The sequence below is a fragment of the Typopeltis vanoorti genome, chromosome 9 (assembly GCF_054136105.1).
Source record: "Typopeltis vanoorti isolate ZY-2024b chromosome 9, IOZ_Tvanoo_1.0, whole genome shotgun sequence".
NCBI classification, from domain to species: domain Eukaryota; kingdom Metazoa; phylum Arthropoda; class Arachnida; order Uropygi; family Thelyphonidae; genus Typopeltis; species Typopeltis vanoorti.
The window spans coordinates 60,930,314-60,958,019 of record NC_143557.1 but is presented as its reverse complement, the minus strand read 5'-3'; the positions used below and the strand labels follow the sequence as shown (position 1 = coordinate 60,958,019).

Here is a 27,706-nt window from a genome sequence, read left to right as displayed (position 1 = left end):
ATGGCAATGATGCAGCATACCCTGACTGCAGAAATAAAGAGGTTATGATGTCATTGTATAAGGCCTTAATCAGGTCTTATACCCCCCCCCCCCTTGCAGAGGCTATCACTGGAAACTGTATAATGAGGGTGTGAGCAGAGGAAAGAAGAGCAGGTTCTTTGCATGAAGAGTGGTTAGTGAGTGAGTGGAATGCATTGCCCGAGTTGTGTTGTGAATGTAGATACATTATTGAATTATTTTAAGGCATGCTTAGATGAGCATTATGTGCAATAGTGTGTATCTCCCATATCGAGTCTCTGACTCCATGGAGGTGGGATGTTAATAATCATAATAATAATATTAATAATAATAATAAACATCAGTATCCATAGTAGAATTCGAATCCACCTGCTGGTTGGAGAGCAGCTATGCTACTCAGCCAACTAGGCTTCCCAGTATAATAGAGTAAAGTAGTAGCTGCATGAAGTAAAGTATCAATTTTTAGGGAAAGACAACGTATACTGTTATATTAATTAAAAAACTTTAATTAATACTTCCTATATTTTGGTAATGTTACATTACCATCTTCAGGGAACATAAAATTAATGATATGTGCATGCAGGCACTAACACTGAACTGATATGGCTGAAGACAACAACTGAAGTCAGTCCTAGAGTTCTAAAAGGTGCCACTTAGTGGGCTATATTAAGTAGTAGTCTTGGCTGTTGTGCTGATGTTTCTAAGAATGCAAACTTCCCACATTTGGTACAGTTTCATGCATCCAAATTTCTTGAGGTTTGGGGAGTTTTTTAGAGCTGAGGCTGATTCCAGGAATAATCTCTCATATTTATACTTGTTGCAGTGTAGTAAGGTAGCTTTCTTCTTCCAGCGTATTTTGTGGCAGGTGTCCAAAGCATGATCAGCAAGTCCTGAGTGGCTGTATTGGTGGAAACAGATATAATCCTTATGTTCAGATATCCATATATTAGCTTTCCTGCTTGTTTGGCCATAGTAAGAAGACAGTTTGCAACTACAGGGGGACCTGGTATACTCCAGGTAGGTCTAGGGGAAGTGGCTGGTCCTTGGGAGAGCGGATAAGAGATGCCAATTTTTTATATGGTTTATAACAAGTTGTCAAGACTTGACAACTTGTTAGGTCTAGGGGAAGTGGCTGGTCCTTGGGGGAAGCGGATAGTGATGCCAATTTTTTATATGGTTTATAACAAGTTGTGAAGTCTTGACAACTTGTTATAAACCATATAAAAAATTGGCATCTCTTATCTGTTCCCCCAAGGACCAGGCACCTTTTAGCACTCCAGGACTGACTTCAGTTGTTGTCTTCAGCCATATTTGTTCAGTGTTAGTGCCTGCATGCACATATCATTAATTTTTATGTTCCCTGAAGATGGTAATGTAACAATACTGAAATATAGGAAGTATTAATTAAAGTTTTTTAATTAATATAACAGTATACATTGTCTTTCCCTAAAAATTGACAGTTATGTATCACCAACATATAAGTTTATCTACAAGAATTGCATAAAGTAAACAGCTGCAATTGGCATCTCTGTTTGCAGCTGTTTAGTATTGTATTTTTTTCTGTAAAGTTTGAACCCCAGGTTTGGTACTATTTCCATGTATTATGATTATTTCTGTACTTTAGTAGTCTTGCTACATTAGTACGTTACCACATTTGGTACATTAGTACCAAATGTGGTAATGCTTCATTAGACTGTCATAAAATAGTACTGAAGTGGTTGCCATGGTGATATAAAAAAATGGAAAAGTGGTGGGATAAATATGACTGCAGTTATCCATTTAAGGGTTAAATCACACTGATTTAGTGATGCTATGATGAAAGTATATAATATTATTCATTATACCTCTACATTTCCCAACACTACATAAGATTATGGATCATAATTTCTGCAAATTACAATATATAAAACTATGTTGACTTACACAAATGTGAATGTTAGTCTTCACACAATATATGCAAATATTTTCTGAGATCCCAGGAAATTTCTTGCTCCCCATCCTTTGTCTCCCAGGTCCAAATAAGATTTCCTCCTCCACTCCCCTCTCATGGGCCCTGCTCACAACATGGGTTTCCAGGGTAAATATATTACCCTCATCAGCCTTGTTTTTTCAATGAGTTCTCACTAATTTCTCCAAAGTATCAGGTGCACAAGAAATACAAACTGATCTATAGTTTCATTCTTCTATTTAGCTACCACCCTTATTGCATTGGCACTGTCTTACCATGTTTCCACTTCTTATGGAGTCTTCTAGCAAGAATTTCATTAAACAAACGGCTCACTGGCACTATCAGTTCTTAACACATTCCCTAAAAAAAACATTTGATGAAATCTCATCACATTTTTAATCTTTTCAGTCCTCCATTCTTCTCCATTTCTCTAGAAATAAAGTTTGCTTTTCTTAAGATGAAACACCATAATAATAGTGTGAGTAATGCTTTGCCATGTTAATATAAATGTTCATCATCCTGTGATGCAATCAAATTTAGCTCACACTTGCTGGATAATTAGTTCTGTGTGTATAGTTTTATGGGATTAAGTATAATGTTTTAACTTCAATACAGATTATTAATCTTCATTAATTCATTAAGTATCACATTAAAAATGGTAGTCATTAACACTTGAATGCAGGTTATAATTGTTTATATGTAGTCATTTATGTAGTATGTTTCATTTTAGCCATTTTCATACATATTGTTTTCTTTCTAGTTGCATTTCTAATATCAAGAGACAAATTGCTGTGCTTCATTTTCAAGATTTATTTGGCTCAGTTATCTGCATGTTTTTTTTTTTTTTTTTAAATGCTTGGCTAACCACTTAATTCAGCAGTAATATACATTTTATTTTATTAGTTTTTAAAATTGAATTACTCTCTCATAACTTGCAGTGCATGAAACATGCACCAGAAAGAGCAAATCTAGTGACACTGTGATATTTGTCACTAGATTTGATCTTTTTTTTTTTTTTTTTTGTTTGCACAGAATTAAACTTAAGAGTTTAGCAACTTTTGAAGAGTGTATATATATAATACTATTTATAATGTAGTAATATAATATTATTTATGAACTGTTTCAACTAATCAACAACAGCCATGTGTTCAATGCCTGTATGTGTCTGATGCCATCTTGATATGATTCTTCCATTGCATTCTGTTTTGTGCAAGATGACTCAGTTTGTGTACAGAGTTTCTGCACATTTGACAATGTCATCGCCCCATTCTCTGTTTGGTCTTCCTCTTTTGTTCTTTCCTTCAATCATCCCAAACAGCAGCAGTTTATGTTTATACATAAACAGTTTATGAACTGTTTATGTATAAACATAAACAGTTCATAAATGTGAAATATTGGATGTGCATTATTATGCAAAGAGGTTTCAAGACAAGAATAACAAATTGTAGGCTGGTCAGTATTTCTGGAGTAATGGTTAAATATTGGAAAAGTTGGGTAAAGCCAGAATTCAGGAATGGTTGAATGGAGAATGCTATACTCTATGTGAGATTTCAAGACTTTGTGAAAGAGGTATTACCTTAGTAATTTGCTTACTTTCTATAATAAAGTGATAATGCAGTTAAATAAAGGACGTTGTTATGCATGATATGGCTAGACTTTGCAAATTTCATTCAATGGGATACTGGTCAGAAGTGTTATGTAATTTGGAGCAAATAGGGAATGGATATGAAGTTGGTTGGTTTCATGGATAAGGCTTACTAATATCTGATAGGCGTCAAATATTAGTATAGGATGAAGCAAAATTAAGTAAAAGGCAGATAACCAGCCTTGGACTGCTGCTTTGTAATTTGCACATTAAGAAATTTAGGTATGATGGGGTGGGACAAATAACCACATTTTGCTGATGATACTGAATTGGGGAGTATAGGTAGTTAATAAAGGTGTTGACAAAATGTTATAGGATGATTTAAATAGACAAAGGATAAGGTTGCTATTTTGCCATTTCAGTTTTGCAAAATGTAAAATTATGCTCTTTGAGTTGAAGCATTACCATCTTATATTGATAGGACCTGTACTGCAAGAAACTGATGAGGCTAGGCCTTTGGAAAGTGGTGCTGTATCTAATTTTAGGGAACACATTGTAGAAGTGAGCCAGATAGTACAAATGATGCCTAAGGCTGTGATATATCTATATTTGGACTGCTATACATACATTGTCACTTGAAATGAGTAGGTGACTAAGATGATACAGATGCAGGCAAACAAGCGGGGGAGGGGATATGATAGCAACATGAAGTGACAAAGAGATTTTATAGAATATGCATCACAGAAATTTTTCAATGCATGACAAGAGAAAAAAAGGTGAATAAGGGATCAGGGAACTTTCATCCTTGGAAGTTGTGTAAGAGTGCAGTTAGCAATATTATGGAGGACACTAGATTTTTGTGAGGGGTTGTCATCAAATGGAATAGATTACTACAGGTAGCTGAGCACTTTATCAGTAGATGAGCTTAAGGAAAGGTATGATAAGCGTTGGTTGGTTGAGTGGGAATAAGAATTCCTGTATACCTCTCACATTAAATCTTTGGACTCCATTACGATACCTGGATAATAATAATTTAATGATCTTTATATTTGTAATAGCACACCTTACTAGCTTTTGGAGAATGTTTTGTTTATTTAGTGACATTTATAAATCATGGTTGGCCACACATGTATTTCTTCAGATTTCAGGCCTCAATTATTGGCAATTGTCAGGTTGAATGATAAACCTTGAAATAAATTAACAATGACAAGAAATTATAAGCATTTGGATTATTGTATCCAAAATGAAATTTTGGATACAAGTGTCCTTCAGTGGTGGTGTTGTTGAAACTTTTTGTTGTTTATATTGTGCTTTGCTACTTGTTTGTTGTACTAGTTCAGCTTCTAAAGATGGTGTCCATAAAGAAACATATGTCAGCAGTATTGAAGGTTTCTGTATGAAAGTCTGGCTCTACCTTGGATTTTTCGCAGTGGATGGATTGCAAAAACTACTATATGTGTGCACCAAAAAATGTGAAAGATCTGTGGAATGTTTGGGTAAACGAGAAGAAGGAAAGCGTTAACATATGTGAAATCTGTTTAATCTGGATAGATTAAAGCAATTAGAAATGGGAGCAAATGTCAGGGCAGGAGTTAGTGAAAATGAAAAGTGCTCTGGAAGAGGATATTAAACAGCTAACAGAGAGATTGGATGATGATAAGGAGAATGTTAATCTTATAAAGAAAGAATCAAAGGATAGTCGTATATCAGTGTATGGGGACTCAATCATTAAAGGTGTGATTACTAATAAAGTACACAAAACATGCTTTCCTGGTGGAACAATGAAGCAAATAACTGATGCGTTGCAGAAAAGGAAATACCGGGCATCAAAAATAGTGGTAGTCGTGGGCACAAATGACTTAGTTGGGGAGAAGCTTGATAGAAACTTTAGGAAGTTGTTGCAGCAGGTAAAGAAGAATAGTGTTGTTGGGAAAGTCGTAGGATAGTGCCCAGATATGATAACAGTGAATAGAGAAGGAGAGCGGAGATAATGAATAGGAAGATGGCTGAGTTGTGTGAGGCAAAGGGGGTTCAGTTTGTAAATCTGCCGAGTGAATTTGAAGGGAAGTTCAAATGGTATAAAGCTGATGGATTATGTTTGAATGGGTGTTGGGCATTTAGAAAGGCTATTGTTTTCTGAGAAGGCACAGAGTCAAGAAGTTAATGTACCAAATGATCAGAGTCTACCTGTGAAACAGGATAGCGCAAATCAACAGATTGTACAGCAGGAGGAAGATGAGGTTGTAGCAGCACAAGGTGACGGAATGCATAAAGGTGAGGATAAGACAGGTAGGAATGGAAATCACAGTTAGGATCAGGGAAATGGGAGTGGTCAAACTGAAGAGAGAAGCATAGTATAGCAGCTAAAATAGAGAATGTTAGTGCTGGTAGAATGGCCTCAAACATAGTGATTGTTATGGTTATACACAAATGTAAGGAGTATTCAGAACAGGAGAGCTGAGTTTGTTGCATTGATTGAGACAGTATGCCCAAAAGTAATAAGTGAAATTTGGTTGTCTGAGGAGGATGTGATGTTGGAATAGAATTAGAAGGATATATAATTTTCCGGAAGGATAGAGATGTGAAAAGAGGAGGGGGGGGGGGGTTAATGATTGCAGAGGAATTGTGTCTAAGTGTGGAAGTTGATAGTGCATGCACAGATATTGAATCTGTGTGGTGCGAAATTGAAATAAACAGGTTAGTATATTTGATAGGATGCTGTTATAGGTCAGGGAATGCAGAGAATACTGATTGTGAAATGTTTAGACAAATTAGTTGGGAATGTAAAGAGAAGGTGACCCTGATGGGAGAATTACAGGAATATAGACTGGAAGGAGGAGATAGTGTATGGGAAAAAAAGAAAGCAAGTTTGTGGAATTTCTGAGAGACAAGTATCTTAAGCAGCACGTGATTGAAGCAACTAGAGGCTTTAATATTTTGGATTTGGTAATAACTTCACAAGACGTAGTTGTTAATGAAGTGTTGACACTGCTACCGGTTGGTGGGAGTGATCATGAGGTACTTGTTTGGGAAGTGATGAAACAAGAAAAAGTCACTGCCAAAAATAGATACATGTGGAAGTGTAAAGCAGGTGATTATAGGAAGCTCTGTAATGAGTTAATATCAGTATATTGGGTAGATGAGCTGGCCGGAAAAGATGTTGACAATGCATGGAAACTCACAAGGTATCTGACAAAAGCAATGTATGACTGCGTACCAAGGATTAAGCGAGTAAATAGAGTAGGAGTGAAATGGATGAACAGTGAAATCAAGCAAGCTGTACTGGAAAAGAAAATTTTATGGAGGAGATACAAGACAGTTGGTGATGATTAGGTCCATGAAGAGTATAAAATGCTGGTTAGAAAGATGACAAGCATGGTAAAAAAAAAAAGAAAAGGTGCAGTATGAGAGGAGATTGGCTGGTCAGGCCAAGGTTAACTGAAGGGAATTTTTTTGCTACATGGCAAGCAAGATGAAGAATAATTATGGCAGATTAACAGCTGCAAAAGATATTATTGAACGAGCACTTTATCAGCTTATATCATACTGGTATAAATGATCCAGTACAATATATAGAAGAGAGGCAAGTATTAGGAGAATTGGAAGTGAATGAAACAGAGGCATATCAGATGTTGGTTGGGTTAGATGAGAACAAGGCTGTGGGAATGGATGACATATCACCACTTATTCTTAAGGAATGTGCACCACAGTTGTTTATGCCCATGACCTGGTTATTTAATGAAATTCTTGCAGTGGGTAAGGTTCCTAAGGAGTGGAAAGAAGGCAAAATAATACCACTCCACAAGCATGATTCTAAGACAGAAATCTCCAACTATAAGCCAGTCTGTATAACTGCGGTTGTGGACAGGGTGTTGGAGAGATTGATAAGGAGTAGAATACAGAATTGGGTTGATGGACAGCATAGATTTGTAAAAGGTAGGTCCTGTTTTAGTAATTTACTTGCATTTTATGATAAGGTGACAAGTGTGTTAGATAAGGGAGAATCATATGCAGTGATAATCTTGGATTTTGCAAAAGCATTTGATTGGTTACCACATGATAAGTTGGTATACAAGCTACAAAGGAATGAGAATAGATAGTATATTGGTTAGATGGATCAGAGATTGGATCTCTGAACAACTACCAGCAGGCTGTGTGTGATGGAGCAGTGTCTGCAAAAAGGAGGGTAACCAGTGGCATGCCCCAGGGTTCTGTTCTTGGATCCCTGCTGTTTAACTTGTTTGTAAATGATATATCCTGTGGATTGACTGTGGATCTTTAGTTATTTGCTGATGATTCAAAGTTGGGAAGAATTATAAGTAGCACTGCTGATGTTTAATTGCTTCAGGAAGATTTGAATAGACTTTTAACTTGGACAAAAGAGTGGGGTTTTAGTTATAATATCAATAAGTGCAAGGTGTTGCATTTTGGAGTGCAGAAATACAAGACTGTGCTATATCGATTGTGCCATACTGCATGAAGTGGATGAGATTAGAGATTTGGGAGTGCTGCTATGATAAGAAGTACTCTAACATGAAAGGATAAAGAAGTGGTTGTGCCACTGTATAAAGCACTGGTCAGACCACACTTGGACTATTGTGCTCAGATCTGGTCACCTGGTTTTCAATCTGATGTGGAGACATTGGAGAGGGTCCAGAGACTATTGACTAAGACAATATCAGAACTTTGGAATGCTGGCTATGGAGAGAAGTTGAAGAAATGTGGATTGCAGAGTTTAGTGGATAGGAGGAAATCAAGTGATATGTTAGAGACATTTAACTTAGTAAGAGGATTTTATTGGATTAATACAGATGAGATTATGAAAAGAATAGCAGGTGAGAGGGGAAGAACCAGAAGTCATTCCTGAAAGTTATTTAAAAGTGTGGTGAAGAAGGGTGTGAGGAGTAGATTTTTTGCATGGAGAATCGTCAGTGAATGGAATGCATTACCAGAATGTGTTGTTAATTCAAGGAATGTTAAGGATTTAAGATTCTATATGATAAATATGTTGTCAGTTGAATGAATCTCCCGCGATGAGTCTGTCAACTCCATGGAGGGTGTAATAATAATAATAGTAAATCATTCACTCTTAACAACAAATACATGGAACATATACTAAATCATATGAAATACCCGATAGTAAACTCAGTTTTAATATTTTGACTTTTATTTTTATGGGAAAGAAAGTTATAAGGCATAGTACTTTTCTTTACTCAGAATTATAATTTAAACAGTGCTCAGAAATATTAACAAAATATTTGGTTAGCATTCTTGATTTCAGTTTTCAAGATACCTTGACAGTCTTATTACAGGTTTCATTGGTAGTGAATCAAAATCAAATCAGTTAACTCCTTTTATTCCCTTATAAGGAATAGGCAAGGCCATTTTATTCCAAAGTTTATCAAAAACTTTATTTTGAAAAATGAAAATTATTTCTCTCCCTTTTTTTTAACCAAAAAAGTCCTTCTTTTTCCAATAAAATAAAACAAAAAATTCCTACTTTTTTCCAAAATAGAGTATTGGTCTTGCTTTAATGTGGCACAATTCATGAATATTAATTACTGATAGTGAGACATTATTATATTAATGAAAAAATCATTATACTCACACATTTCCTTAATTATTACCCTTCTTTGAAGTAATTCATGTAATCTCAGTTTCATAATTTTGTTTTATAGAATTGTGGGAGTTAAAATTCTGCACATCATTATGATTAATCAAGATAGCATTCTTGGTAATTATCAAGTTCAGGCTACAGATAATCTTGGTGTCATTCATTTTATTTGAAGTGTTTGAATTTTTAAAACATTGTCTTCTTATATTCTTTGTTAAATGTTTAAAATCTACTCACTCAACAAGGTTTGATGCACTTTCACCATTACCAGTTAATGTCCTTAAGTGGTAGTGGTGAACATTATAAGAATATTATTATTATTATTATTAATTAAATTAATACCAAAAGAAACTGTCTATCAGTTTGAGCATGCTGAAACCTTTTGCATCAAAATCATTAATACCACTAATAGACAGCATCCCATAATACTAAATGCTATTTACAGGCCACCAAACTTAAACGTGATAAAATTCTTGCACGAACTTAATTGCTGGCTTTCACGCCAAGAAATATGCTCAACCGAATACCTAATGATAATCAGCGACATAAACATAAATATTGCAAATGAAAACCAGAACAACACTGTACAATACCTAGACATGCTATCTATGTATAACCTAATACCAACAATAACATCATGTACTAGAGAAGAAATATTCGGAAATACTATCACTGCTTCCTGCCTAGATCATATAAACATCCGAGCACCACCAAACGGTTACACTGCATTAGTCATAAAGTGCAAAATAGCAGATCATTACTTCACAGCTCTAAACCTGCACACCAAGACAATATCCACGCAATGTCCCACAAATGAAAAGCAACACAAAACAATAATAGATGAAGAAATAGTCAACCACGAAATAAGAAAAACCAACTGGGAACACATGGCATCAGATTCAGCAGGTATCTTATACAACAACAACAACATTAAACTCACACTGGAGGAAATATATAAAAAAGCTGCAAAGAAAATCAGAATTCGTTCAAGAACAACCGAAAATCCTTGGATAACACAAAACTTATTCCTAGAAATACACAGAAAGGACGCTCTATGGAAAGATATCCAAATAACGCAGCTTTAAAAACTGAATATAAGATGACAAGGAATCGCCTCACAACACAAATATCATCATCATCATCAAATTCCTGCCATGTATCCTCAAGGGAAGTACAGCATATGATAGTACTACATGAAAAATTTACATCATTACTAACTTCCTATCTACAATTTTCTTCCAAATTAGTCTGTTACTTGTCAAGACTCCAACATTATCAAAACTTATATTTCTATCATCTAAGGAACTTTCTACAGTATCAATCCACCTATATCTTGGTCTTCCTCTGGGTCGTTTTCCTGCCAACCTGGCAGAGAACACTTGTTTTGCTAATCTTTCCTCACCCATTCTATTTAAGTGACCATACCACCTGAGATTAGCTCTGCTAACACATTCCTGGATGCTGACAATGTCAAGTTCTTTCCTAACATTCTCATTTTTAATATGATAATGCCATTGATGCCATCTTTTCATGCCTCTAATCTTTCTCAGGACTCTCATATCTGCGATCTCTAGTCTTTGGTGAAGTGTTTTACTTCTGACCCAACTCTCAGATCCATAAGTTAAAATTGGTTTGAACACTGTCTTGTATACAGGTAATTTGGTGTTCTGACTAATTTCTCTCTTATTCCATATGAATTTATTCAACTGACTTCCTACCATACCAGCTTTGTTGATTCTATTGTTTATTTCCATATTTAATTTACCATCTTCAATAAGAATCGTGCCTAAGTAGCTGAAATGTTTTACTTGTTCCACAGGTTCTCTGTTCACAAAGCAGTTCACATTTTCAACAATTCTGCCTCTTTTTATTGCTGACCTTCATACCATATCTATTACAACAGTTATTCAATTTATTCAAGGAATCTTGCAGGCTTGTAGCGGATTTATTTAGAAGTATAACATCGTCTGCATAAAGCAAAGAGCTGACATTAACATCTCCAATTTTGATATCATGCTTAATACCACTTTCCTTCATAATGTGATCCATATAGATAATGAATACCAGAGGGGATAATGTATATCCTTGTCTCACACAAGCTTTAACATTAAATCATCTTCCTGTACTTCCTTCAATTCTAACTGCTGACTTACAACTCAAATAAAGACTAAGTATTGCTTGATATAATGCCCCATTGACACCATGTAGCATATTGAATAGCTTCTCTCTTGGCACCTTGTCATATGCCTTTTCCAGATCGACAAAACTTGAATACAGATCTTTGTTATATTCCCATGCTTTCTCGACTATTTGTCGTAAAGTGAAGATCTGATTCTGACAGCCTCTATTTGGCCTGAATCCAGCTTGTTCTTCACCAAGCTTTTCTTCCACAATTGTTCTCAACCGTTTCTCAAGTATACTTGCATAGATCTTGCCAGGAACGCTCAGTAAGGAAATACCTCTGTAATTCTCACATGCAGTTTTATTTCCCTTTTTATATATGGGTACTATGAGAGCTCTACTCCAGTCATCGGGAATTCGTCCCTCTGTCCAGGCTTTCTGAACTATGCAGTGCAGCCACTGTAAGACTCTTATACCACCATACTTCAGCATTTCTGGTCGAATATCATCTACTCCTGCTGCCTTTCCACATTTCAAGCCTTTGATGGCTTTTTCTACTTCTAGTATGGATATGTATTCCTGACTGCATGCCTGGTCAGTGTTTTTTACCACTGTGCTGTCATCACTGCTTGTTTCATTTAGCAGTTTTTCAAAGTAATTACTCCATACCTCAAGGATAACTTTTTCTCCCGTTTTCATGTCACCTTTATCATCTCTAATTCCTTTTACAGCACTCTTTCCTCCATTCTTAAGCTTCTTCAACAACCTCCAGAATATTTTGCCACCTTCTTCATATTTATTTTCTAGATTCTTGCCAAAGTCCTCCCATGACTTTTGTTTAGCTAGTTTTACACAGTGTTTAGCTTTCCTACATTTGTCTCTGTATTCTCTCAGAGCACAAGCTGACTTATTTGCCAGGAACTTTTGATATGCTTTCTTCTTTTCCTTCACAGCCTCTTTAACTTCCTGTGTATACCATGGAGTTCTGATTTTTCTATCCTTGCAGACAACCTCACCACATGCCTCTCTGGCTGAATCAATCAGTGTTTTCTTCACTGAATCTCCAAGGTTTGGTTGCTGTTCTCAAACTCTTTCATTTTTTCTTCAATAATCTTTGTGTATTTTAGTCTACAGTTCACATATGAGAGCTGCTCAATTTTTATTCTCTTTAAAACTTTCTTACATGTTATTCTTTTCAATATGAAATTCAATTTTATCCTGCTGAAGACTAAATAGTGATCACTTCCAATTTCAAATTGTCTGTACACTCTGGTGTCCTGCACCAGGGAGAAAACATCACTATCAACAATAACATAGTCAATGAGACTTTTCTTATTCCTTGCCTCTTCTCTCCATGTGGATTTGTGCACATTTTTATGTTGGAACGTGGTATTAGCAATAACCAGTCCATGTCTTGAGCAGAAATCCAACAGGTATTTGTCATTATTATAAGCATATCTTTTCTCCAAATTTTCCCAAAATATTTTTGTATGTCTGACAATCATTTCCTACTCTGCTATTTAGATCCCCAACAAGGACCAACTTTTCCTTTTTCATTGTGTGAGTTGCTTTTTCTAAAGCATCAAAAAATTCCTCCACTTCTACCTTAGTAGAACCTTCTGTGGGACCATAGGCACAAATAAGTCTCATTGTCCAGTTCCCCATTCTCATATTTGCCTACATCACTCTACTTGAGACTGCTTGCCATTTAAGGAAATTAGCCCTGTATTTAGTGTTGAATACTATGGCTACTCCTTCTTTTCCTTGATTGTCATTGCCTGAGTATAACATTTTGTATTTATTGCTCAGAAAGATCTCACCCATTTTTGTCTTTTTTGTTTCAGTCACCCCTATTATGTCGATCTCGTACTTATCTAATTCCTCAGCTAGCTCCATTTCTTTGCCATTCAGGATTCTTATGTTGATACCATTAATCTTTGAAATTGAGTTGGGGTGTGTTTTCAGATTTGTTCTCTGGTGAAATTGAGTTGGGGTGTGTTTTCAGGTTTGTTCCAGTAGCTGACTTTTCGCTGTTCGCCCTGCTTCCCTGGTGAAAACAACGGGGGCCTTGTTTAACCGGGCGATGCCGAAGCCATCATGAAATTTTGTCACATTGTACCATCATTTTGTATTTTGGTTTAAGCCAATAAGAATACAGTTTGTTCAACTAAATTCCAAACTGCCAGCCTATCCTCATTCGTTCAGTATCCAGGTAGATGTTGTTGGATAGGTTTTGCATCTTTCATGAAGCTGTGTTTTATCATTTCATAGGCAGTGGTGTTGGGAGCACAATCTAGCATCTCATTGATCAGCTGCCAGGTTTGTTTCATGTTGTTTTTTGCAGAGGTTAATTTGTAGTAATTTCTTTTTGCATTTCTTATTTGTGTGGGGTACTTAAGGGTCAAAGCTGCTCGTGGTGCACCCTGTTGGGGGTGCACCTTCTCCATCACTGAATATTTTACAGTGATGAAAAATACTGTAAAATTGCCAAAATTTTCCTGATTTTACTAATGTCCACGAGGATTGGACATTAGGTCAGTAAAGTGGTCGGTTCTCCGCATTCCTTTAAAGGCTATGTGGAGGTCTCCTCTCAGTTATACAGCTTTGACCCTTAAGCACTCCACACAAATAAGAAATGCAAAAAGAAATTACTACAGAGACAAATTAACCTCTGCACAAAACAACATGAAACAAACTGGCAGCTGATCAATGAGATGCTAGATTGTGCTCCCAACACCACCGCCTCTGAAACCATAAAACACAGCTTCGTGAAAGATGCAAACCTATTCAACAACTAGAAGATGACTTTAACCAATACTTTGCAGACTCCATCCAAGAACTGCACAGAAATATTCCCCCAATCACAAAATGTGATTCTCCACTTGGACCACAATCAAAACAGACATTATGGCTCCCAACCATAAAAGAAGGAGAAGTTCTCACTGTAATGCTTTAGATCAAATCAAACAAAGATCCAGGAATTGATGGTATAAGACCTAAGGATGTCAAGCAAAATGCAACTAGCTTATGCTCTATCCTACTAAAATTACTAGATAAAATATTTGAAACATGACAGATACCAAGTATGCTAAAGACCACCATAATCACACCCATATACAAATGTGGAAAAAGAAATTTAATCACCAATTACAGACCCATAGCAACATTACCAATTATCAATCAAATTACTAAAGAAACTCACAGCATATAGAGAACTTTCATATTATCCCCAAAACACAATATGGTTTTCAGAAAAATAAGAGAACAACATCTCTCTTGGAAGACTTTACAGATGTAATTAATATTGCTTTAGACAAAAACAAAATTGCCATGGTAGTTACTGATCTAAATAAAGCAGTTGATCAAAAACACTTACACATCAAACCTTACTATAAAAGCTGAGGCATGTTGGAATAGATGGGTCTCTGCACAGGTGGTTTACAAACTACCTTCAAAATAGAAAGCATAATTAAAATAAACACATGTGTTAACCACAGTGAAAATTATTTAATTGTAAATATTTCATCCTTAGTATCTTAGGACGTCATCAGTACAGTAGTTTAAACAATAATAGGAATAACATACAGTTAGGGCACATGATTACAATAGAAACTCACTAAACATGCATAACTAATGTGTTACAGAAGTAAAAAAAAAAAAAAAAAACCCTAATAATAATTATTTTACACAATTTTGTATGACAATTTCCCATACTTTACGAATAGTAAGAATGCCGTGGTTTAAATTTGGTCTGTGTAGTAGGGCTTCAGAACACTCTTTATATAAATGTTCATGTTTATATAAAGATCTATGTAAAAGTTAATACTTTTCCCAATGGATCCTATGGCTTGGATTTTCAATTCCGTGTTGAGAGAGGCCAGATTTCTGCGATTTATAAAGACGAATGTGGTCTTGATGTTCTGAGATGCATTTCTGAACAGACCTACCTGTCTGTCCAAAATAAGACAATTTGCATGAGCATGGAATCTCATAAACGCCAGGCAACATCAAAGGTGAGAGTTTGTCCTTAGGAGAAGGTAACAAGTTGTAAATTTGGTTGATAGGTTTGTAAGTAGTGGCAAAATTGTATTTCTTCATAATTTTAGAAAGACGTTCGGAGATGCCTTTGATGTAAGGTATGGGAATCCTATGGACTACTTGTCTGGTTTGATGTGTGGGAAAGTGACTGATGATTTTTTGAGTTGTTTTAGGATTATATCCATTTAGGATGCCTGTATTTTTGATTACTTCTAATTCTTGGTTTAGAGATTCTTCAGAGGAGCAGAATTTGTGTGCTCTGGAAACTAGTGATTTAACAATGCCAGATTTCTGAGATGGATGATGAGCGGAAGAATTGTGAATGTAGCAACCTGAGAATGTAGGCTTGCAAAAGACAGACGTGGCGATGGAACCGCCTTCTTTTCTTTGAATGTGTAAATCCAAAAAGGAGATACCCTGTGGAGATTCTTTTTCTAACGTAAATTTGATGTGATGATGAAGAAGGTTAATTTTATCTAGAAACAGTTGTAATTCATGTTCGGGATGATCCCAGACTGCAAATACGTCGTTGAAATATCTTAACCAAATTTTTGGTTTGGGTTCAAAAGTAAATATTTTTTCCTCAAGGTGTTCTAGAAACAAGTTTGCTAGGTTTGGTGATAAAGGAGATCCCATGCTGTTCCTTCTTCTTTCTTGTAAAATTGACCTTTCCAGGTGAAGTAACCTGATGCAATAACAAACTTGAACAATTCAACTATATCAGATGGAAATTTGTGAGTTAGTAATTCTATTGTTTCTTTATGGGGAATGTTCGTGAAGAGGGAGCAATGTCGAAGCTGACATTGAATGTCTTTTCAACTTTAACGAATTGACAGTTGAATGTCTTTCATTTTTGTGTGAAACTCTGTAAAATTTTTGATTGAAGAGACTGAGTGGGCTATGTGAGGACGGAGAATGTTAGATAAGAATCTTGATAACTTGTAAGTTGGACTGCTAATACAGTCTACGATGGGTCTGAGTGGAACATTAGTTTTGTGTAGCTTATGTAAGCCATAAATTCTATGAGGTCTGGCATGGTATGTCTTAAGTTTTTTGAAGCCAACAGACTTCATTTTGAGGTAGCTAAAGTGATCTGCAATGCCAAACCTTTGGAATTAAATATCCCACCATCAGAATTGAAAGCTATTATATCCTTAAAACGTAATAAAAACATAATCATTACCAGAGGTGATAAAGGAAATACTACTGTGGTTCTTGATTCCAATTCGTATGACCGGAAAATGAATTTACTTCTTCGAGATCGTAATACTTACGCCCAATTGGATTATGATCCTACAAAACATCAACTCAGAAAATTAAATAAGCTACTTAATGAAACTTCCTCCTTAGATGAAGAAACAATCAAAAAACTTAAGACATGCCATGCCAGACCTCCTAGAATTTATGGCTTACCTAAGCTACACAGAACTGATATTCCACTCAGAGCCATCGTAGACTGTATTAGCAGTCCAACTTACAAGTTATCAAGATTCCTTATCTAACCTTCTCCGTCCTCACATAGGCCACTCAGTCTCTTCAATCAAAAATTCTACAGAGTTTCACACAAAAATGAAAGATATTCAACTGTCAAAAACTGACTTGTTAATCAGCTTCGACATTGTCTCCCTCTTCACAAACATTCTCCGTAAAGAAACAATAGAATTAGTAACTCAAAAATTTCCGTCTGATATAGTTGAATTGTTCAAGTTTGTTATTGCATCAGGTTACTTCACCCGGAAAGGTTAATTTTACAAGCAAGAAGAAGGAACAGCAATGGGATCTCCTTTATCACCAAAACCTAGCAAACTTGTAGAACACCTTGAGGAAAAAATATTCACTTTTGAACCCAAACCAAAAATTTGGTGAAGCTATGTCGACGACGTATTTGCAGTCTGGGATCATCCCAAACATGAATTACAACTGTTTCTAGATAAAATTAACCTTCTTCATCATCGCATCAACTTTACATTAGAAAAAGAATCTCCACAGGGTATCTCCTTTTTGGATTTACACATTCAAAGAAAAGAAGACGGTTCCATCGCCACATGTGTCTTTCGCAAGCCTACATTCTCAAGTCACTACATTCACAATTCTTCCGCTCATCATCCATCTCAGAAATCTGGCATTGTTAAATCACTAGTTTCCAGAGCACACAAATTCTGCTCCTCTGAAGAATCTCTAAACTAAGAATTAGAAGTAATCAAAAATACAGGCATCCTAAATGGATATAATCCTAAAACAACTCAAAAAATCATCAGTCACTTTCCCACACATCAAGCCAGACAAGAAGTCCATAGGATTCCCATACCTTACATCAAAGGCATCTCCGAACGTCTTACTAAAATTATGAAGAAATACAATTTTGCCACTACTTACAAACCTATCAACCAAATTTACAACTTGTTACCTTCTCCTAAGGACAAACTCTCACCTTTGATGTTGCCTGGCGTTTATGAGATTCCATGCTCATGCAAATTGTCTTACTTTGGGCAGACAGGTAGGTTTGTTCAGAAACGCATCTCGGAACATCAAGACCACATTCGTCTTTTTAAACCAAAAAAATCTGGCCTCTCTCAACACGGAATTGAAAATCCAAGCCATAGGATCCATTGGGAAAAGTATAAACTTTTACATAGATCTTTATATAAACATGAACATTTATATAAAGAAAGTTCTGAAGCCCTACTACACAGACCAAATTTAAACCGCAATGACATTTTTACTATTCCTAAAGTATGGGAAATTGTCATACAAAATTGTGTAAAATAATTATTATTAGGGTTTTTTTTTTTTTTTTTTTTACTTCTGTAACACGTTAGTTACGCATGTTTAGTGAGATTCTATTGTAATCATGCGCCCTAACTGTATGTTATTCCTATTATTGTTTAAACTACTCTACTGATGATGTCCTAAGATACTTAGGATGAAATATTTACAATTAAATAATTTTCACTGTGGTTGACACGTGTGTTTCTTTTAATTATGATCTCACCACAGGTTTCGTTATTTAAAAATAAAAAAATATAAAAAAAAATAGAAAGCATATCACACATATCGTGTCAAACCGAAGTAGAGAGCTACCAGTAACCTGTGGAGTGCCACAGGGAGCTGTACTCTCCCCAACTCTATTCAACCTTTATACGCACGATATTAATCAGCTACCTCTAAAAGGTAAGATCTTCCAATACACTGACGATACAGCTATAATATCCATCCATTGTAATGCAAGCATAGCCCAAACAAACATGCAACATGACATAAATCTGCTCACCTAAAACTCCATACACCTAAACTCAGATAAGAAAATTAATGATATTCAGAAATCCACTGACTCGACCAGTTGATAATAAATATATAAACATCCAACATCGACTCTCCAACGTAAAAGATACACAGAGCAGTAAAACCACTACAGTCACTCAGGTTGAAACAATACGATACCTTGGAATTTAGTTTGATGCAGATGTGAACTGGAATAGCCACATAAACCATCTACACAACAAACTCCGAACAATAGCTGGCAAACTTTAAAGGTTGAAAGGCATAGCTCACACAAGCCTAAAAATACTAATATACAAAGCGCAATGCAAAATATACTAAGATACGCTATAACAATGTATGCTTTCTGTGCACCCTACAAACTAAATAGATTAATGTCGCTACAGTACAAAATGATAAAACTGATCTTTTGGGTACTAAGAGACAATATTGACTTTATATACACTGCAATGTCAGAACACAGAATACTGACAGCAAAATACTTATGTCACTATGCAGCTCTGCTAAAACATTATTTCGATGCCAACTACAGGACATTCAGAAATACATACTGTGTAACAAGACCTCAACCAACTAATTATATCACATATAAATACAATAATCACTACAGAAAGGCCACACGAAACTTCTACATCCCAGACATGATAAACAAATTACCTTTTGAATACAGAAACCTTACAAACTACAATAGTCTGAAAAGAGTTCTAAGGACATACTATGAACAAGAAACACACACCCTAAATACCATACAAACTTAATGAAACAATATATTCGTTCAGGCTTCCATTTCAGCGACTCATCAAGACATTCCAAGTTATTGTGTGTGTGTGTATGTGCGTGTGCATGAATCTCTCAATGGCTGCAATTGAAATCAAACCTAAATTTAAACATCATTCTTCTCCCCAACACAGTAAACAAACCAATAAATAATAACTAACTGGTGTCATCCTCAGATAAACTAACAAATAAGCTTCGAGGATGAAAGCTGAGAAATTACATCTCATCCAAGATCAATTAAAAAAAAAAAAAGGAAAAAAAAATCCCACATTTTATTATTGGGAAGCTCAATATATTGTATAACCAGCAGAGCTCCTATTCAAAGCCAAATAAATAAAAAAAAAAATTATCATCATTAAGTGCCTCCATAGCATGATTAGAAGAATGATGGTACATTGCATCCTTCGATTGGAAAAGGTCTAAGTTCAATTCTCGTCGTGACGGAAGGAATATTTATATGGACTTTTTCAATTCAAGGTGAGTTAGCCAATCTCATATGGAGGTAGCAGGGTTTTTTGTTCCAGAAATGCAAGTTTTTCATCCCGCATACAGACAGATCGGCCCGTCAGAACACATACAGTTTACACACAAAAAATACTAGTTGTGGTGGTGGTCGGTAGATGGCATTGATGTGGACGATTGGTGGAGATGGAGAGTTGTACAGTAGGTATCCTCCCGTGATGAGTCTTCAGACTCCTTGGAGGTGTCACAAGTAATAATAATAATCATCATCATCATAACGCTAATTACACGTGTTGATCATATTGGTCTGTTCCAGTCTCATTATCCATTCAATATCCTTTTTTGAGTGTCATAGTATATCTGGTGACATACTATGACACCAGATATTTTAACATTTGTTTGGGATATCTGGTGTTGGTCATTCAATTTACATGTTATGTCCATTTTTGTTTGTATTTGTTTAGTTTTTCTTCTGTTGATTTTGTTTTTAGTTCTTTCAAAATATCTTTGTTCCTTTTTTGGTCTAGTAATGTGTATTTTGCAGTTCTAATAAATCTCATTTCACTTGTCTTTATTCTTTGTTTATCTTGTTTGTTTATTGCCCAAATTTCACTGTCATATAATAATGTTGGCACTGCTAAAGTATTGTATATTTTCAAGTGTGTTTCTTTTTGTACTATATTTGGATTGAGTGTTCTATTTATCAGGAGTACTATCTGTAAAAATTTTGGTTTTTAATTTTATATCTTTTTCTCCTTCATATGATATTTCACATCCAAGATAACTGAAAGTATTTATCTGTTCTATTATTTTATTCTTATTAACTATTTTACTTCTAACTGGAGTTTGTCCACAAAATGCCATTGTTTTAGTTTTATCTATGGATATTTTCATTCCAAACTGTTCTACTATAATGTTTAAATTATATATTGCTCTTTGTAAATTGTCTTCTTTATCTGATATTATTACCTGATCATCTGAAAATAATAGTGTATTTATTTTGTTATTCTGGGATATTTTTATACCTGGATTGTTTCAAGTGTTCCAATTTATTAATATTTTATTAATATAAATATTGAAAAGTTTTGGAGACAGAGGATATCCCTGTCTTACTCCGTGGTTTATAGATTGTTTTCAGACATATTTTCATTTATTTTTATTTTTACTTCATTATCTTTGTATATATTCAGTATCACGTGTAGTAAAATATTAGTTATATTTATTCTTTGTAATATATCAAATAGTATATATCTTTTTACTTGGTCAAATGCTTTTACGATTGTGGTCTGAAAAGTTCTCGGTCTAACAATGAAAAAATGAATTTATAATTTTGATGTTATTTTTATTTTTCAACATAATCTCCCTTAAGACTGATATATTTATTCCAGCAAAACTCCAGTGCCGTTATCCCGTTCCTGTAGTGGTTCTCAGTAAGATCTGCAAAATACCCCTCTACAGCGCTGCAATCACCTCTTGATTCGAAGGAATACGCTGACTAGCAAGGAAGAGTTTTAGTTTTGGGAAGAGACAGAAGTCAGAGTGAGCCAAATCTGGGGAATAGGGTGGATGTTCCATCAATTCATAGTGCAGGTCCCTTAATTTTCCCATTGCCAAAACATCTTTGTGGGGCAGATGTATTTTCCTGATGAAAGATGAATTTTTTCTTCTGCAAACCGGGTCTTTTCTCATAAATTTTTTTGTCTAGTCTGGTTAAAAGATCAGAATAATAATCCCAGCTTATTATTTTACCCTTTTCAAGATAATTAATAAATAAAATGCCTTTAGCATCCCAGAACACAGATGCCATGACCTTACCTGCTGATGGAACAGATTTTGTCTTCTTTGGCACCGAAAAACTGACTTCCGCTGTTTTGACTGCTGTTTGGATTCTAGTGGAACTGCGAATCCCAGTCTCATCGATAGTAATAAATCAATGCACAAAAATTTTATTGTTGTTAAAATGCTCCAAGCACTTTAAACACACATTTTCATGAGTGCGTTTTTGATTTGCTGTGAGCAAACGCTGCACCCATCTTGTGCAAAGCTTTTTCATTTGCAATTCTTCATGCAAAATATATCTTACACGTTCTTTTGAAATGCCTATAGTCTCAGCAATTTCACTTACTTTGACTCGCTGGTCATCCAATACCATATCGTGCACTTGATCAATGATTTCTGGTGTTGTTACACTTTTTGGACGTCCTTCATGTGGATCATTGTCAAGGCTGGTACGGTCATGTTTCAACTCGGCAGTCCATTTCTTAATTGTCAAAAATGAAGGAGAATAGTGCCCATAAACTTTTATGAACTTCGAATGAATTTCTTTTGCCATTAAACCAAAAATTTTATAACCACACGATATCCATTTTTATCAATTTTATCTCTTTTGCTTCAGACAGCTGCACCATCACTATGACAGATGCACCAACTTAGAAAAAAAAATCTTCCTGATAGTGTTGCCATCTATAGTCGAGGCTGAGAACATTTCAGACCCCTAGTATCTGATCGTAATCGATAAACAAAAGATGAGTTTCTGAATTAAATTCTCTTTTTTTTCTATAAGTAGTTTTAAACAAAAAGCTGCATCCATTGTAGCGCGTCCTTTTCTAAATCCATTTTAACATTCTCATAATATTTTTTCACTGTATATTTTCAATTTTTCATTAAGTATTCTACTATATATTTTGTAGCATGTATTCTATAAACTAATACCACTGTAATTAGCAGGTTTTGTTTTATCCCCTTTTTTAAATATAGGTATTACTATACTTGTATTCCATTCTATTGTATTTGTCCATTTCTATATATTTTATTTAAAAATTTTAATAAGCTGATGAAATTTTTTTCCAGCAAATTTATACAGTTTGCAGTTTAGCCCATCTTCTCCTGCTGATTTGACATTTTTTATTTTACTTAGGTTGTCTTTTAATTCTTTCATTGTTGTTATATCATTTGGTGTAATTTTTTTATGTTAGTTTTATTATTATTATTATTATTTGACACCTCCCGGGGGTCCAAAGACTTATCGAGGGAGGGTACCTACTCTACAACTCTGTCTCAACCACTCAATCCATCAACTGACCGCAACTACACCAACGCCATCTACCATCAACCAGAGCCACCAGTATTTCCACAGACAACACAAACATCCATGCCCACGACAGGATTCGAACTCGCAGCCTTTTGGCTGGAGAGCAGATATGCTAACTACTCGGCCAGCCAGGCTGGCCGAGCGATTAGCGTATCTCTCCAAAGGTCTGTGAAGTAATCCAAGATCACATCAATTCTACAATTTATATTTGCAGTTTCTTTTAGATCTGGATTGATGTGTTTTAGTATTTTATATGGATTGGGTCTTATTTTGTATATGTCATTTTCTAGATATTATACAAATTTTTCCCAGCTTTCTTTGTGTATCTTTCTGGTTTCTCTTTTTAGCTATTGCTCGTCTTTTTTTATATTCAATTTTATCTTTTTGTTTTTTTGCTACTTAGCCATCTTTTAAAGGCCAGCTTTTTATTTTCAATTATTGTTTTTATTTCATTGTCCCATATATGCAATTTTTTATTTTTATGATAGTTTTTGTGTGTTCCTAGACTTTTATATGCTGCTAATGTAATAATTTCTTTTATATGATTCCATTCTTTCTCGATGTCTTCATTTTCTTGTATTTTTTTCTAAGTAGTATTTTTTTCATCTGTTGGTATAAATTTCTTGAATCATTTAGTTGTCTTACTTTGTAATTTTTTTGTAACTAATTTGGTGGAGACCTTAGTTTTGCCTGCAATAGTAATCTGTTGATTTCTAGCCCTCTTCTGACTTTAACATTTAGGAAGAGGTTTGCTGCTTTTTCATTTGCTATAAAGTAGTCTATTATTGATTTTTGTCCTCATGCATACCATGTATATTTATTTATATTTTTATTTTTGTATAATGTATTCATTATTTTTAAATTATTATATGTTATATAATCAATGACTCGCTTTCCATTTTTGTTTACTGTTGGTTCTTGTTCTTGAAAATTTTCTGTATTATTATTAATTTTTTTCATTCCTATTCTGCCATTAAGATCTCTGGTGCTATAATTATATGGGCTCTTTTATTTAATTTTTCATATGTTCTTTTTAACTGATTGTAAAAGTAATAATTTTCTTCTTGTTTTCCTTCTTCAGGGACATACACTCCAACTGTTAAAACCGATAAAAAACTGTTTTTTCCAACTGTTAAATTTTCTTTATTTAATTTTAATCGCACTTCTAATATTCTTTCATTCCAGTATGTATAATGAGTTATTTTTGCTTTAATTGATTTATGGATCCAAATCATTATACAGCTTTTGTACATATTTGTTTATCCACTCCACTGTATATGATATGATAATTAGTTGTTTCTTTTGTTCCTTTAAGTTTCTTTTTTATTTTTGTAAGAACTTCAATTTCTATATTTTCATTATTAAAAATTTATCTAATTCTTCTCCTATATTATGTGCTTTGCTTCTAGTGTTCCATGTAGCATATTTCACCATGTTTTTCTTTTTTCCAAAGTTTCTTAACCTTTTCCACTTTGTGGTCTTTTCCCATATTTTCTGTCCAGTTTGGATTTTGTTGAGACTTGAAAGTAACATCTGTTTCCTTATGTCAAGTTACTAGCATAATGATAGGTATTCTAGTGGTGGAACTACCTTAAGGCAACTAGGCTTGCCTTTTTTAGTAAATAGTGGAAACTATATATGATATATATGAATATATCTAGGAAAAGAGGGAAGACATCAGCTAACACTGAGCCCAGTGGAGTCTAGAGGGGATAATGCTGGGTATAGAAACAACGGCATTTATACACTTTATACTAATGCCAGGAGTATCCGGAATAAGGCAGAGGAATTGGTGGTGCAGATAGCATCAGCCTGGCCAAATATTATTGGGAACACTGAGACTTGGTTGACAGAAGAGGATATAATAATAGGAATAAAAGTCGCTGGGTACAGCATTTTTCGGCAGGATAGGAAGGGAAAGCGTGGTGGTGGAGTACTGCTTATGATAAGTGATGACCTATGTGCTCTAAGAGTGGAGACTTTGGAAGGCAGTGGCACTAATGATTTTGAAAGCATACGGTGTGAGGTAGAGGTGGGCAAGACAGGATATTTAGTGGGGTGTTGCTACAGACCCAGGAGCACAGAGGGTGGGGACCAGGAAATGTTTTAGACAGTTGAGTTTGGCAAGTGCAAGAAGAATGATTGTTATGGGAGATTTTAACTACAGTAGTATAAACTGGAGAGAGGAAGATGCATGTAGCAATAAGGGAATTGGATTTCTAGAATTCTTGAAGGCAAATGTCTTAGGCAACATGTAATAGAGGGAACAAGAGGTTCAAGAGTTTTGGATTTGGTTATAGCATCAGAAGAGTTGATAATAACTGAGATGACATCTCTCCCACCAGTTAGAGAGAGAGAGAGAGTGACCATATGGTTTTGACTTGGAAAATGAATAGACATGCAGGAATATCAAAGAGACGAGAACGTATGTGGAATTATAAGGCAGGTGATTATAATAGTCTAAGACGTCAACTTGGGGAAGCTTAATGGAGGGAGGAATTGGAAGGCCGAGATAGTGCATGGGAAATTATGAAAGAATATTTATTAGCAGCAATGGTAAGTTGTATACCACGAGTGAACAAGAGGACACAGTTTGGAGTAAAGTGGATGACAAACAATATTAAACAGGAATTGCATGCGAAAAACATGCTATGGAAGAGATATAAGGAGACAGGTGAAGAGAAGATGCATGAAGAGTATAAGACACAGGCCAGAAGAGTGACTAGTATGGTAAGGAAGACGAAACTGGAATATGAGAGGAGATTGGCCCTAAGATCCAAAGAAAATCCTAGAGAATTTTTTAGATATGTAGCCAGTAGAAGGAGAAATGACTGTGGAAGAATGATATTGTGGGATAAAAATGGTAATAGAGTGACTGATGCAGAGAACATAGTGGAATTGTTCAATGAACACTTTATTGGAGTATTTCATCCTGGAGGAGTTGGTTTTAATGCTAGAGGGATTGGACTGGTCGAAGTTTAGAGGTACAGTAGGAGAGTGTGTTTCAAATACTGAGTACTCTGGATGTCAGTAAAGCTGTGGGACTGGATGGTATTTCACCACGAGTTTTGAGAGAATGTGCTAGGGAACTGACAGTGCCTTTGACCTGGCTTTTCAATGAAAGTCTGGCTGCGGGAAAGGTGCCCATCGAATGGAAGGAAGGTAAGATAGTGCCATTGCATAAGGGCGTAGCAGACTGGAAGTGTCTAATTATAGGCCAGTTTGTGTGTCATCAGTAGTTAGTAAGATCTTGGAGAACGTAGTGAAGGACCATATACAGTATTAGGCAGATGAGGGTAATGTTATCTGTGAGAGTCAACATGGATTTGTGAAGGGGCACTCTTGTTTTAGCAATATGCTAGTCTTTTATGATAAAGTTACAAGAGCATTAGATGAGGGAAAGGCATATACTGCCATTTTCTTAGACTTAGCGAAGGCATTTGACATGGGTCTGGATGTCAGATTGGTCAACTAGATTCAGGATTGGCTGTCCGATAGGTATCAGAGAGTTGTGTATGGTGGGGCAGTTTTTAGGATGCAGAGGGTTACAAGTGGGGTCTCAGAGGGCTCAGTATTGGGAGCTATATTCTTTAACCTTTATATCAATGACATTGTCAGTAGATTGCAAGGGGATATTCAGTTGTTTGCAGATGATGTGAAGTTGGGAAGGATTATTAGTAATAGTGCAGATGCGTCAGTCCTGCAAGAGGATTTGAATAAGCTAGATACATGGGCAAATGAATGGGGGTGTCGGTTTAATGCAGCCAAATTTAAGGTCTTGAGGTTTTGGAAACATTGATGGGACACTGCATACTCTATGGGAGGAGTTATACTGGAGGAAGTAGGGGAGACAAGAGATCTGGGGTTGATGATTGATAGAAACCTGAAATTTAGGGGACATATTGCAAAGGTGGTGAGGATAACACAGAGGATTGCTGCAATAATGAGAAGGACGCTGACCTGCAGAGATAAAACAGTTATCATTCCGTTGTATAAAGACCCTGATCAGACCACACTAGGACTCTTGTTCTCATATTTGGTCCCCAGGATTTGAAGGGGATAAATTAACTGTGGGATGGGTACAAAGGCAGATAATAAAGATGGTTTCAGGACTGTACAATGATAGGTATGAGGAGCAGCTGAGGGAATGTGGACTGCAGAGTTTGGTGGATAGACAAAGGAGGGGTGATAAGATTGAGACTTTTAAACTGTTGAGAGGTGGTCAGGGTTGACACTGGGGAGTTCTTTCGCTTGGTTGAACAGCAATGAGGAGTGATGACAAGAGGCCATCCCTGGAAGTTACGAAAGGAAACTGTGAACAAGAGGGTGAGGAGTGGTTTCTTTGCATGGAGGGTGTTTGAACCATGGAATGCATTGCCTGATGGAGTGGTGAGAGCGAGAATGGTCAGAAAGTTTAAGGAGTGGTATGATAGACTTTGTGTTTCTTAGGGGTGACTTCCCCTCGATGAGTCTTGATAGATTTTGTGTTTCTTAGGAAGAACCTCCCACAATGAATCTTTTGACTCCATGGAGGCCTGAATAATAATAATAAATAATAATAATAATAATAATAATAATAATGAATATAGATATATGAAACTATATATATATATGTATATAATTATATCTGTTTTGTTTCAGCTTGATGCTGTGTGCTTGTATCTTCTCTTCCTTGTTCAGATGATCATGTCAGGCCTTCAGGTATATAGTCATAGTGGGTTTTTTTTTTTTTTTTGTTAGTTTGATGCAGTATATCATGCTATGCAAAAACTT

General features: G+C 35.5%; 1 protein-coding gene across 3 annotated transcripts in view; it reads left to right on the top strand.

Moving 5' to 3' along the window:
• Positions 1–27,706, top strand: part of LOC150103081 (putative phosphorylase b kinase regulatory subunit beta) — an 860,602-nt gene that overhangs the window by 174,640 nt on the left and 658,256 nt on the right. For all 3 annotated transcript variants that reach the window (XM_090398411.1, XM_090398412.1, XM_090398413.1), the window contains exon 6: positions 27,575–27,634. In XM_090398411.1, the coding sequence (XP_090254537.1) occupies positions 27,575–27,634 (60 nt within the window). The remainder of the gene's footprint in view (positions 1–27,574; positions 27,635–27,706) is intronic.